We start from the raw sequence: 14,648 nt of genomic DNA, 5'->3' as shown, positions 1-14,648 counted from the left end.
GCATATTAAATTGTCACAGTTTACTGTTTTCTGTAGTCATATTATTGTGTATTTCTTTTTAGTATTATACATTAAGTTATTAACTAGAAATATTTATATCGTATCGTATACAAGTTGCATATTTTATTGTTATATTGTGCATATCTTATTCTTACGAACCTATGTTATAGGTTATTATTATGTGTTGTTTATTGTTTAAGAAAAATATGCAAATCTCTCACAATTGCATGCACAATTTTGTTTACACAGAGAAACCCGAATCTAGAAAATTGTCATCGAATTGAATTTTACAACGGTATTTGCGAAATAGATTATCGTTAAGTCCTAATAATCTACATACATAATATGTATGTACATATGTATATATTATTAACAAACTGTAGCTATGTATGTATGATTAATTTTATGTACGTTTTTTTTATGAGAGCTTTGAAAACGTCTCACTATTAGAATATACACTGACCAACCGAAGTAATCAAAATTAAACTAAATTTAGTATTCATCTCTTTCAAAGTAATATCTGCAAAATGTGAACGCACTAAAAATTCGGTTAATCAATGTGAACAGTCCCTAAACTAAGGCCTCAGTAGCCAAGCACAAACATATTGGGTTTCGAAATAACTTTTCAAAGTCAAGCACAACCTTTGATAAATTAAGATATTGTAGCAATCTTGAACTTAATTATACAGATACATACATATGTATATAAGTTTAAGCAACCATATTTAGTACAACTTTGAGTCTTGAAATTACGTTATTGTAAAAATTTGCACATACTTTATTATATGCTAGTTAATCTTAAAATTAAAAAACTAAATCTGTGCAGATTTTGCAACTTCGTAGCAGAAGTTGTCATCCCAGATGAGACTAGATCCCCAGCCCCCCTGTCTGTCCTTTACCTTTTTTGTATTTTTACGAATCGGTTTACCTCATTGGGTTCCGATTCTTTAAACGCTAGCGATTTCGTTTCGTCTTACGACTGACATTTCCCTCGATAATGATCTGCGTATCAAGAACAAGAAAACAATAGGATTGAATAAATTATTATTACTGAGTAATATTGAAATGTATTTCATTTTAAGGGTTTAATCGCCTTTTTATTTTTAAATATGTCAACGGGACATTTGAATTGCTGTGGATTTTGGGCTTCTATAAGAAAAAAGATCAAATAAAGTTCCCAAAAACGTACCTGAAGTATCTGACTGGCCTCAAAGGCAGTTCCCGGAAGTAATATGATCGGCGACGTGACGTTACCAGCCTCTACGCACAGCATATTAGGAAACTCATCATCGCCAAAGTCCTTCATTTCACGGGAACGATCGATCCAAGGATTCCATATTACTATTTATATACAAGAATTTCTTATGTTAATAATATAACTTATATTCGCTCCATGATAAATATTGGGTCAGCTGCGTTTAAATATCACTGACAAAACAAGTGACCGTGATTTGTTATCGACACGATGATAAAATTTTCTATGAAAATCGATAAATGCTACGCGCGTATTTTGCAGCACTAACACAGTTTTATCGTTATCGGCCATTCTGCGTGCAGAGTTGCTTGTAGGACCGGCTTTGTGTAAAATAGTGTGTGCGGAGTATAGCGTCGTCCAAAAAGAGTGAAAAAACGGCTTAAAAATGGTAATATGGCTTATTGAATGCTAAAAATATGTATTGCTAATATTTTTTCGCATTCACAGACTATTGGGAAGAATAACAAAATGATTCAGCACCTGAATTACAGGGTGCGAATCGTATTACAAGATTCTCGTACATTCATTGGAACGTTTAAGGCGTTCGACAAGCACATGAACCTTATACTCGGCGACTGCGAAGAATTTCGCAAAATACGTTCTAAAAACTCCAAAGTGCCAGAACGCGAGGAGAAGCGTGTTTTGGGGTTTGTTCTGCTGCGGGGTGAAAACATAGTTTCGTTAACTGTGGAAGGTCCGCCACCACCGGAGGAGGGTCTGCCCCGTGTGCCATTACCAGGAGCAGCACCTGGCCCGGGTATTGGGCGCGTCGCTGGACGTGGTGTTCCAATGAATATATCTGCGGTGCCTGCCGGCTTACAAGGCCCTGTAAGAGGTGTTGGTGGTCCAGCACAACAGCATATGGCGCCAATGGGTCGTGGAGTACCGAGAGCACCCATGATGGGTGCACCTCCACCAGGCATGATCCCTACAATGCCGGGTGGCATAGGGCGTGGCGCACCGCCACCGATGAGAGGACCACCGCCCCCAAGTATGATGCGCGCACCTCCTCCAGGTCGTGGTGGTTATTAAAGCAACAATTAAGATTTTGTAGTAAATAAAAGAAATATTTCCATAGAAATTCAATTACGCAAATTATTTTTTAGCCGTCCTATCAAAGAGACAAATCAGTGATTGTGCAGTGCTTGTGTGTTGATTAAGTTGCACTGTAGATGGACCGATAGTTTTTCACAAATCAATATTTGACGCAATATAAATACGTATGTATGTATGTATATAGTTTAATTTCAACCCATAAAGAAAGCAATTCTGTAGCCACCCTTCAGAACTTTATTTAGTTTCTCCCACTTACCTGTATCGGGAAAATTATATTTGTGGAGCCTCATCTTGCGTCCAGAAACCACATTGGTGATCACATGCTCTTGTGGCGTGTGCTGGTAAATGCGATCAGTCCACTCATTAACGGTGACCACCTCTCGACCCTCCTGGTACAAAGCACCTTCACGTGTCTTATCAATGAATGTGCAACCGTGTAGTCCTGTAATCTGACAACGCCGCACATCGGGGACCTTCAGATAGGTGTGCAGCAGCATGTTGAAGGTAAAGGATAACTCCTTGCTGGGATTAAACACCCCAATATGAAAGTGCAGTTCCTTTTCACGCAGTATAAGACGGTAGGTAATGCGGAATCTGCAGGACAAGTATTTATTATTTCAACAAATATTTGTTGTTAACAAATTTAAAAGGATAAAAAGTGATATAAATACCAATTAATCAAATACCAGTCAAATTTTAGAAGCAATTCGGCTCTACATACTTTAATTGAAAGTGAAACACACCCGAATAACTTCGTCTCGGCCATTTGCAGAAACAAAGTACCAATTCTACGTATAGTTTTAGTTATTTACAGCCGCTTATATCTCAGCCTAATATTGATCTAATTTGAAGTAGAAATATTAACTAAGTTATAAAATATGCTTAATATTAGCGATTAGTTCTTATAATAATACTACTTGTAGATTAAAACTAACCTAAATTTTCGACATTATTTTGTACTATATAATAAATGGTTTTCAATTTTAAATACAAAATGCGGTTTCCTATTTAAACTATTCATAGCAGTCAGAATAACTTCAATAACAAAACAGATAAAAAATAGAATAAAAATGCTCGTCAAATTAAAAAGAATGAACTTATTTTCTGAGTTTTATTTTTACGCAACGAAGATAACTTTTTTTTAAAATGTATAACTTAAAATGAATTCCCAATTCTAATTTTAAAATTCAGTCCCCACCTTTAGCTGACTAGAATTATTTATCAAAGTAGGTATTACTTACTGATAGTTCCATATTGCACGCGTTAACTCGTTGTCCATTAGTGAGAATATAGCCTCCACATCGCCATTGTGGAGACGCTCTGGTGCTCGATCCAAATGCCAGCGGGAGATGCGCGCAAAGCCGTGTTGAGGACCAAAGGACCAGGGTCCGAATTGTGCTGCATTAAAGAGATATCAGGGGCTGACTAGAGATCTTGGAGAACTGTTAAAGGGGTGTGTGCGGAATACTACTTACGAAAAACAAATGGTATGCCCCCGCGAATGGCATTCTTGCCGTCAAAGGAGGCCAGCTTGCTGCAAACAGAGAATCGAAAGTAGAAAGGGATTCAGTCAGTGCCGGGCATATTTAGGGATGTCTTTTACAGCCTTTGGTTGCAAAAGCATTCACAAATATTTCAGCTACATACTTATATACATACGTATACATGCTATTCATACATACATATATAGTTATAAAAAGCGTTGCAGACATTAAGAAATTTTCGCAACGCCACAAAAAAGTGTCTGCCGCTTGATGCCAATGACTGATGCTGCACTTTTTGTTGTTGCTCCTCCTCTTCATCTGCTTCTTGTTAATGTTGTTGCTATCGAGGTTGTCGTGTTGCTGAGGACTATGGTCGTACCATTTTTTGCCAAAGACATTCGTTTCCTTTGGCTTTACCTTTACTGGCATGGCCAGCACAGTAGCTTGGTAGCCAAACTTGCCGCTGGCTGGCTAGCTCACAAAAACAACAACAACAGCAGCGGCAACAACAACTCAAACAGTAGCAACAACAACAGTAGCAACAGCAGGCAAAGGATCAGCTTTTTTGAACCTCGACTTGTACGCGTTTTTCTGCTTTTTGTGCTAATTTGCTGGCGCATTCGTCAACTTGCCTTCGGTGGTGCATCATTTGTAAGCTTTGTGGCACGCATTCTCCCGACTTGAAGGGGCAATTGTCATTAATATTGTCAGTTTTGAAAGATGTGCGATTTGTTTTGGGGCATAAAGGGGTGTGTGTAAAAATAAACCGTAACACACAAATGCCATTAAACATAGCTCTTACTGTTATTTATTGGCATTCTTAATAAAAGATTAGAATAGAAAGTACCAAGAACTTCGGTTAAAAATAAATATCTTAAAAGTTAGTTTAATATTAGTCATAATCCCAGTTCCGTAGAAGGAGGAAATGCATAGTAAGCTATATTTGTGATCTTTTTGAACTTAAAAGAAGCGAGCGACGAGATCGAGTCCTTTTTAAGTAGACTAGATACATGGCCAAGCAGGCGGAACACGTTTAAGCATGTCCAAGTGTGACAACGCGGGTTTCATGTAGTCTACATGGACGGCGCAAATGGAAAATATCTCACTTGGATCGATGTGTGACCTTCAATGAACAAACAACACTAACACCGTCAACCGAAAAATAAACGGCCTATCAACCGCCGTTAAGTACAAGCTGATGCGTCAAATTACTGGCTTCCCATAGATGTGCGCACGTACACCTTGCACTTGATTTGACACTGGCTCTTATCAACGAATAGCTGGCGGAAATCTCCTGTCCCATTGGAGGCCTGAAGAGACAACAATTCAGCTCCTACAATCGCCGCTGTTAATCGCAACCTTTGGCTCAAGTGGCTCTGCTAATATGCTTCGCATGCGCTATTGGTAGTTACATAAGTGCTTCGCATGAGAAGGGCGAAGGACAGTTGTGCTTTAGCCGTCAAAATTAGTTTTTAAAATTAAAACTAAATCTTTTGGTGTTTAAAATAACTTTGTGAAATAAAACTGCATGGGCTCGACAATGGCAGTTCCATTAAGAGTTAGAATAGTTTATTATCCTTTACATCACACAGATGGCGGCTGTTAAAAAAGAAAGTTTCTACCTGCCACAGGAGTGATATATTTACAACAGTCAGTGGTGTTATATACATACAACAGTCAGTTTTATCCAATTTATAGCATACAGTCTCTTTAAAAGTATTTAACTTGAAATGAAAGGGTTACAGATTAAGCTCAGTTGATTAAAGATTAAAACTGAGCTTAGTTTTCCGTCAAATTCATTCAAATCTTGCTTCTACTTTGCAAAAGGAAGTAAGCACTAACTTCTTATTATTGATGACAAACTTTAAGCCCATTACGCTTTGCCACTAGCTAGTCAGTCAATTGCTATTAAAGCTCTCATAGCCTGGCCAGTAGCAGTATCTGGAACTGCTGCTAGGCAGCAAAAACCTCGTCGCCAACGCGTCCTTATGCGCCATGGGGGCAATACTAAGCAAAAATTGCCGAGTTTTTGCCTCTGCCACAAAGTTGCAGCGGTTTTTGTGTGTAGTTTTGCTATCCACCGGCACACATACAAACAAACGGACAGAATCGGCACAGAGCCGCAAACGATCCGGAGCTTGCAGCATTTGCCGTTAGTGGGTTTCCAAATGCACAAAACGCGCGCCAATGCGACTGACTGAGAAACCAAAACAAAAAAAAAAAACAGAAGAGAAAAAACAGAAAAAGAAGAAGCAAACCAAAAAGGCACAAAAAAAAACGATACATGAAAGAAAGGCTAACTTGTGGGGGCTGGCCAGCAGAGTTGAAGCTGAAGCCGAGCCGAAGCAGCAACAAATGTTGAAAAACATTGCCTTTGCACACAAACACATACAGAATCGCACCCAACACACTTTTGCATGAGTATGGTACAATGCGTGTGTGTGTGTGTTTGTTTGTGTGTGTGAGTAGTGTACGTGTGTAGTCATAGAGATATTGCCCTAGCCCATGTTGCTGGCAAAAAACGCGCCAACGCCAACGCCAAAACAGCAACAAGAAACACACAAACATACCTACACATATATTACACTCGTACATACCTATGTACATTGATATGCACATAGATGCAGGCACTGTGGTCAGCAAATGTTAGAAAGGGAAACCATAATCAGGCAGTGGAGACCAGCTAAGAATGATTAATCACAGATAGTTTCAGAAATATAAGGCTTATCTAATATATAATTTTGATAAAAGTGTTAGGTGTTAAGAATAATTAAAATAAAAATCTAGGCCTGAAATCTAACTCACTTAATAAAATAAATAAATATTGAATTGGATCTTTGGGGATCGATATAAAAATTATATATATCTTCGTAATTTTCTATCACATGGTTTGAAGTCAGATCTTAATGTTAAAATTACTTTACTTGATGCAGTACTTGCGACATCGTAAAACATAGGGCCGAATGAAGAGCGAAAATGAAGAACCTCTTCAAAAGCAGACATTGAAACCATCTTGTGAAAAATATGTTTTCTTAACTGTTTATATAAACTTCCAAAAACTACTGTGCGTCGAAACAAAAACTACAAATTAAATGGATGCGAAATTAATGAAGCACATACAAAAAAACTAAATTATGCGATGAGTCGTCGTCATAAATTAGACAATTTTTCAGAATTGTACAAAATAGGTATATGTATCATTTATATAAACTTAGCCTATACATAGATAAGAAAAACCCGCGAAAAATATAAAGTAAAGTAAAGTAAAGAAGCTAAGTTATATTCAGTAACAGTTCAAGTGGATTTTATGTTTCAAATCTGCTTAGCACTGTAAGCACTCGTCAAAAAGTGTTACACTCCTTTTAATATACTCTTATACTTAACTAATACTTACTTACTTACCCCCTTATTTAACAAATAAAGTATACACCGGTGTATTGAAGTTTTGACTTCCTATCTGAATCCAATTTTATTTATCCAAATTTAAAAATGGTCGTTTGTTCAACTTATATAGATTAACAGAATACTAAAAAAAAAGGATGTCCCATGCAAGCAATCTACACTGTCGATTGAAAACAAAAAATGCATCTATTTGTTGCCACTGTGCAGCGTCATCTGTGTAGCATATAGACGCGATTTATCGATCTAGATGCCGCCACAGAAAAAAAACTCCATTCATAAAAACCTGCACATTGTCTTGTTGATGACGGGCGGCAGGACTACAACGACAACGACAAAAACAACAACAACAACGTCGTAGGCGCAACAGCAAGAGTGAAAAAAGCTGCCATCAATGGAGGGCCAAACATAGAGAGCAGGCCGCCCAGTTGCCCAGCATGGGAAGGGGGAAGGTTGCAAGTGCAGCAACAGAACTGTTGTTGCCTTAGCCCCCACATTCTCACGCATTCGCGCTCACTATTATGCTACTCTGCCACACTCTCTCTCTTTTTATCTCTCTGTCCCTCTTACACTCAAACTTGGGCTGTTTGTATCCTGTACCCAAAGGGTAAAAGAGTATATTTGTTTAGTACAAATCTATGCAACAACCTGAAGAAGTATCTATAATATTGATTAGTAAGACGCGATGAGTTCATGTCCATGACAGTTCGGTCCGGTATGTAAGCTTAACCCGAATTAATCAGTAGGACGAGCTGTTGTTTTTTAGCAGTTTCACAGAACAATTCAGCATAAGAAAGCCAATTTTTTTTACTGTCTGTATGGATGTGCTTTATATTTGTTGTTTTATTATCGTAAGTTTAAAAGATTTAATTACTACAATACGTTTGGTGTTTATTATTTTTTTAAAGTGGGTACAGGGTCTTTAAGTGTCGGATCAGCTCGACTCTTTGTTCCATTCTTGTTAGTTTGGTTCGGTTTGGCTCGCTGGTTCGACGCTACATGCACAACAGCTTTGTTGGGTCCTGCATTTGTGTTTTTGTTGGATGTCATACAAAAAACATTTTGGGGCCAAATAGAATGGTTAAGGTTGTCGCAGCCACTGTCGCTTGCAATCCAACGGCGGCTAGTTCAAGCCGTCCTTAGTGGCGTGCTCTCTCGCCCTACATGCATTTACTTCTGTGGCATAGTGTGTGTAAAGTTTTGTAAATCACTTTTTTGGTTACATGGCATACCGTGGACTGGTCTAAGTGTGACACAAGTGCGAAAGAATTGCATTCCAAAGCATTGTCTTTCAGGTTGATTTAAACCGCGTGCTACTCTGCGTATGCGTGATATGTGGCACTAATAATACAAAAGCTTTTCTTTTTTTATTCGCATTTAGGAAACAAATAAAATATTTGCGAAAATATTTCAAAGAAAAGGTTTTCATATTACAACTAAACATTTATGTACTTTAACCCATAATTGAGAACTTTATCATTTAAGTCACGATTAAAGTGAATTTTTTGAGCTTGATGCCAGTTCCGGTATAGGGCAATTTTACTCATAAAATGAATGAATAAAACGAAGTCAAATCTATATTGATCAAATCGGAAACGAGATTCTAAGATAATGTTCAAATTCCATATTCTCCATTAATTGGTACCATTTATCTTGCCTATTTGCTTGACACACCAAAAATCTATTTGAAAAGCATGATTGTGTAAAATTTATTTCTAAGAATGCACTTTGTTATTCAGTAATAGAAATTAATCAATCAAATTGGTAGTCTTTAACTTTAATCAGCACTTTTCCTTAAGTTTTACTAATTTAAAATTAGATAAGAAAAAAGAAAATTGCCAAAAATACTCTATTTTTGCACTTAAATCCATAACCTAATCGGTTATATGATTCTTCAGGAAAACAATCTAAGAAATATATATAGGAAATAAAGTTCGTCAACAGTAATGCAATTGGCAGAGTAATGCGGTAAAATATTATTTTATTCTAAGCTCTTAAGAATCGCTTTCTAACTTCATCAGATAAATAAGAATATAGTTTTTGGTAACACCCATATCTGTGTATTAAAAGGTATAACATGCTTCATCATCTCTTAGTGATTTCTGCATTTAAGAAACAGTTCCATTATTATTTGTAATAAATAAAGCCTCTTACTTACCTAACAAAGAGTTGTTCTTGATTATTCACACGCCAGGAGACAACTGTAGCGCCTGAAATAAAGAAAAATTATTTGAAAGCGAATGAAAGATGTTGTGTGTAATTTCAAACAAATATATCTGAACATATCTGTAATACTTTTGGGCAAGAGACAAGAGAAAAAAGGCAGTACACGAACGTAGGCATGAATGGATTTTCGATAGCAATAACAACAACAATAATAACAACAGCTGCGCTACAGTAAGTACATGGCACACACATTTAACCCACATATAAATCAGACACACATACATATGCATGCATATTTATGTGTATATAGACACAGTCGTCAAGTAAACACGGCTTGCAAGTAAACCAACTGGGTAACAATATTCAGACTTGAGTTACCGGCTGACTGGCTGGCTGGCTGGCTGGCTGCCTGTTCAGGCAATAGTTATGTCTATGACTATGAGTCCGACGCTGACTGTGACGATGACTCTGATGACGACTACTATGAGACACTATGGAGCTGTTAGAGACTATAACCTACGGCCAAGTTGGTGGGTGCAGAGCCCACAGTGCGTGTGGGTGGGGGCAGGCAACGAGCAAAAAAAAAACAAATGGGCGCTCACATGTTTAGCAAAAACATTTTCTAAAAAATTATAAAACATTCGACGCTTGCGGTTGCTTCAACTCAACATCTTCAATTTGACTACAACAACAAACATACATTGCAAAATAAAATAATAAGAATAATAAGTATTAATACAAAAAATCACCAAAAAGTGAAGTAAACTAAGGCACAGAGTAAAGCGCACTCCAAACTTGTCGGACTGGCGGCTCCTCGCACAATGGCTTATTTTTTCCAAATGTGTACGAAAAAAAATAATATTTTTTTGTTCTCACAGTACATTATTAGGTTTTTATTTAAACTAACATAATGAAAGCGAACACCCTAAAAATAAACAAGAGGGAACGCCCGAAAGTAAAAAAACTTCCGCCACTCTGTTGTAAGCGTTATTAAAATTAATTCCTTTGCCCAGGGATTGGAAGTGCCAGCTTTGTCAAGTTTTTTTTTCACTATTTTCGAAATCCAGAGGGATGGACAGATGCATGCACGATTTGTTTCGTTTTGCCGAATTTATATACATACTTCATAGGGTCGGAGGTTCTTCCTTTTGTCTACTCATACTTTCATCAAAACAATAACAAATTTCTATTTTAAAAAAATGTTTTACTTTACTTTACAGAATACAATTCCAATTGCGAATTCCAAATGCTTAAAAAAAGTATTTTCTTATAATTTCAAAAACTAACAAAAATCTAATCTTACATTTGAAAGTTCATTTCGCCCTAAAATCCAGAAAACTGAATTTTTAGAAAACCTTTTCTAGATTTCCTACCGTGTTTCACACAAAGTATGATTATCAAATTTATTTATAGTTCCCATGCAAGTTATATATTTGCATATAACTGCATATAGGTATAATGTAAATTTATTTATATATACAATTATGTATTATAAATATTTAATATAACAATTAAATATATACAACTAATGATAATAATAAAATGGATTTACATATAAGTAAGTATAGTAATATTCGAATTTATTAAATGGGATTATTCATAAAGACTTTATCTGGGAGCTCTAGCAATATTTGCAATTTGGAGTTCATGTTCAGTTTGTTGAAAATAAAAATTGTCATTACATTATATTATGTATGTTAGCAATTATACATTTATTAGCCAGTAAAAAGATTTGAGTGGCATTTTAAATAATTGGTTTAATCTAAGCTTCATATTTTTGCAACGGGAAAAGTGCGAACGGGCCACTGTGCGGCGTCTCGCGGCTGTGTGTGTGCCAAATGTGTCTGTTACTCATACGAGACGTGGGCAGCTGACAAACACACAACCACACACGCACACAGTGAGCGGGTATTGCTATAACTGTGTCAGTGTAATTGTTGAAAGTACTTAATGCATATAACGTACATTATATATATACATATACGCATACATACATTCATAATATACTATAACGCCTAATCAAAAATACATACATACAGACGTATGCGTTTAATGCGCTGCGAGAATATAGGAGCGGAGACAAGGTTCCATTAGTTGCCTTGATCTGGGTAAGCGTCGCTCTAATCATTCATTATTGTTGCAGCTTAGGCACTAATTGAAAGCCACTTGAACAACTAACGGTAGTTTGAGTCTGATGCCGTAAGGGCCGCTTATCAAAAGACGTAACCTGCTTGTAGACAACAAAAATAGAGTCGATAAGATAGCTAGTTGTCCCACAAGCTTGCAAATTTATACTGCGCCATAGCTGTACACTCGTATACAAGTACTCTTTACAAGGTTTCAGAACAAAACCTTATGGCCACATAGTCAAGGCGCGCGAAATTCAAGTATAGCTCTACCGTTTCCTATCCTATTTTTCGTTAGTGAATATTATTAACTTATATTATATTAACAAAAACTACTTTTAAATTATACTTATAGTCTCTAGATGTATTATCTATGTCTGTCAACAACTCTTGTTTATGTCCATTTATTATTGCACAGTTCGTGTCAACGGCAACTGATAAAATTATACTCGGAATGGTCCATTTAAGAGGCGAGCGTATACCGAATTGTTTGGTAACACCTTACTTCACATTCGTGTGAAATTTGAGCGGGATGTGTTAATTAGTGTGTGTTCGGCAGAAAAGTTAGTCGGCGATTTTTACCACGGAAAAAAGGATGGATCCATAATTTTGCTTATGCCTGATTTTACAAATTTTACGTCAATTTAAAATCAATCGCGCTTGATTAAATCCATTTGTAATAATACAAATTTAATGTAAAAAAGAATTATGATATACTTGTATAATTAGGTTTAGAATAAAGGGAAATACTGTATTATCTTTCGTTTTCAAAGGTTTTTTCTGAAGTATATTCTACAAACATTTGAAATGAATCAAACCCACATAATTGAATAAGCTAATATAAATATATTATGTATGTTTCCCTTTTTTTTTAAATAGCACAGAATCTACATTTTTGAAATGTTAATAAAAAATAAAATACTTAAAGTCGTATTCAAGACTTTAAACCAGATATTCGAATAACAGGCTCGTGCCAAACATAAGAATTGACAGAATCATTGGGAGTGACTAAGCAAACCATTTAGAAATATCTTAGTGCTATCAGAGTGATTCAATAGCAAGAAGGTTGGGATCCGTGAGAGTTCATATGGGAGTTAGTTTAAATTGCTTGTTTCTTTTGAAGCTTTCAAATAAAAATTTCTACATAAACAATAATTAAACCCCAATTTTTCTTGAGAAACGAGTAACTAATAATTTATAAAAATAAATAATAAATTTAATGTGGATAAAAGATCATATATTTAATTAATATAAAGGACTCTTATTGAATGAAGCCAAGTGAAAGTATTCTTTTAAAGTTATAAAATAAACTACACACAGTTTGATTTTCTATAAGCACCAAAGTTTGGTTAATTTCTTTCGGAAAACTAAACATACATACCGTTAAACTGACGAACGGGCAGACAAAAAGCTTGTTAATCATTTGAGCTAATACTGACCAATAATATGCGTTAATTATGATCTGTCACTGACGATTAGGAGAACTACAAGTATTAGGTTAAATTAAGTCTACCTTTTTTTTAAGTCTACCTTCAACCTTGATAAACAGTGCTAGTTGAAGCATCGAAGGCCGTGCTTACAGCACTACTATTTTCATTACAAAGCTAAAACCCAACACGTTTTCTTGATAACCTACAGAGGTCGCATAAAATTCTCAAGTGGATGGCATAGAAACGGAAAATCGTCAGCGTATGCACCTTTTTTGTATAGTTGAGTTTATGTCAGTGCACATAACATTTTGCTTAAAATGCAGCTTAATATATGCGTACGTATCTGCATACAATATGTACATATATACATTGCCTTCTGTTCCCCGCTGACGACCCCTTAAGCCATCACAAACAACACGTTTAGAAACGATTAGAAACTCATGTTTGGGTCTCCGGCAAGCGGCTGAGCAAACAAGTTTAATGGCCATAGAACACAAAAAGGCTTTAAAATATTATATAAAAATAAATAAGAGTCTATAAAATGCTTAACTAATTTAATTTTTGACGCGATACAGCAATAGCAGCAACAACACCAGAAGTGTTTTGCTAAAATCATTCGCCAAAAATAACGTAAACAAGATTGTTGGCGGCAAAAAACGAACATTAAATAATGCTATACCCTGTAAACAAAAGGTTAAAAGGGCTTAGAGGAATATTGCGCACATATGAGACAGCATGAACGAATGAAGCCTAAACGTCGTCACAAAGCATTTACATATTTGTTCGATTTTGAAAGCCTGTATTCTGGAATATATGTACATACATTTATAAGTGGTATAACAGTCACTGTCACTAAACTTGGTATAATTACACTACTAGTCCCATTTTTTTTTAAATTTTATTTTAAGCTTAGTATACAAATATGTATGGTATGTGTATTCTTAAATACTTGTATGTATGTATATGTAGATAGAATTATAAATCCAAAAAATCACATTTTGTGCTTAGCACAGGTATGCGGCAGTCGGGTACTCCTCAATTTGTTTTATTTTGATTCACTTGATTATGATTAATTAGGTTTTTGGAGAATCTCTCAATCGCACACACACACACATAAATAGTCACACTTGCACACTTACCGTGCAAATTTATTGTACATGTTGTGTTGTTGCCACGATCCAAAACGACAACACTAGTGGCTGCCACTGCGGTTGTAGCCATTTTGTTTCCTCCTCGCACTAACGGTTGATTTCAATGCAGACCCAAGGGCGCGCCGCCTAAGGCTTAGGGGTCCTTCTAATGTAAGTCGAAATAGCGCTTTTTCGATAGCGCTGCTTTATCTGAATATTTTGTGTAAACTGTTGCGTGTGTTACTGTGTTTAAATAATTCAAAGCACTGATTATTTTTCACTTTCTTGGCATTTGATGCTTTTTTTTCGTTCAAAGTTACTTTTGTTTCTGCATTTGGCCGTTGGTATTTAGTTGAATTGAACTTTAATTTGCGGATTTACATAATATTGCAAAAAATTATTCTGCACACAAAGCAGTGGCAACTACACACGCACACTGTCAACAACACACAAACACCAGTGTGAGCACGTACACACAACTATACCACACACACACACACGAACCACAGCTTGTGTTTTTGTCAATGAAAAAATACGTATGGAAAAAACTCGTGCAAAAAACGTTAAATCTCCAACGTGCGCACCAACTGCTTAGATGTAGT

General features: G+C 36.1%; 2 protein-coding genes across 3 annotated transcripts; one reads left to right on the top strand and one right to left on the bottom strand.

Moving 5' to 3' along the window:
* Nucleotides 1-21: 21 nt before the first annotated feature.
* On the bottom strand, nucleotides 22-14,644 carry LOC115625679 (glucose-6-phosphate 1-epimerase). Of its 2 annotated transcripts, none has more exons than XM_030520816.1 (7): nucleotides 14,056-14,638; nucleotides 9,353-9,404; nucleotides 3,787-3,845; nucleotides 3,553-3,709; nucleotides 2,568-2,905; nucleotides 1,190-1,341; nucleotides 22-1,002 (listed from the first exon to the last, which is right to left on the bottom strand). In XM_030520816.1, the coding sequence occupies exons 1-7, from the start codon at nucleotides 14,135-14,137 to the stop codon at nucleotides 955-957; spliced, it is 888 nt and encodes a 295-aa protein (XP_030376676.1). In that variant the 5' UTR covers nucleotides 14,138-14,638; the 3' UTR covers nucleotides 22-954. The 2 variants fall into 2 exon arrangements, with proteins under 2 accessions (XP_030376676.1, XP_030376675.1); XM_030520815.1 differs by lacking the exon at nucleotides 22-1,002 and adding an exon at nucleotides 1,028-1,132 and having other exon boundaries at nucleotides 14,056-14,644.
* LOC115625680 (small nuclear ribonucleoprotein-associated protein B) lies at nucleotides 1,394-2,341 on the top strand. The gene is made up of 2 exons (XM_030520817.1): nucleotides 1,394-1,643; nucleotides 1,703-2,341. The coding sequence occupies exons 1-2, from the start codon at nucleotides 1,641-1,643 to the stop codon at nucleotides 2,285-2,287; spliced, it is 588 nt and encodes a 195-aa protein (XP_030376677.1). The 5' UTR covers nucleotides 1,394-1,640; the 3' UTR covers nucleotides 2,288-2,341.
* Nucleotides 14,645-14,648: the final 4 nt, after the last annotated feature.

The sequence above is a fragment of the Scaptodrosophila lebanonensis genome, unplaced genomic scaffold (genome assembly GCF_003285725.1).
Source record: "Scaptodrosophila lebanonensis strain 11010-0011.00,11010-0021.00 unplaced genomic scaffold, SlebRS2 tig00000080-arrow-pilon, whole genome shotgun sequence".
NCBI classification, from domain to species: domain Eukaryota; kingdom Metazoa; phylum Arthropoda; class Insecta; order Diptera; family Drosophilidae; genus Scaptodrosophila; species Scaptodrosophila lebanonensis.
The sequence above is the reverse complement of the archived record's forward strand: the minus strand, read 5'-3'. Positions and strand labels throughout refer to the sequence as shown.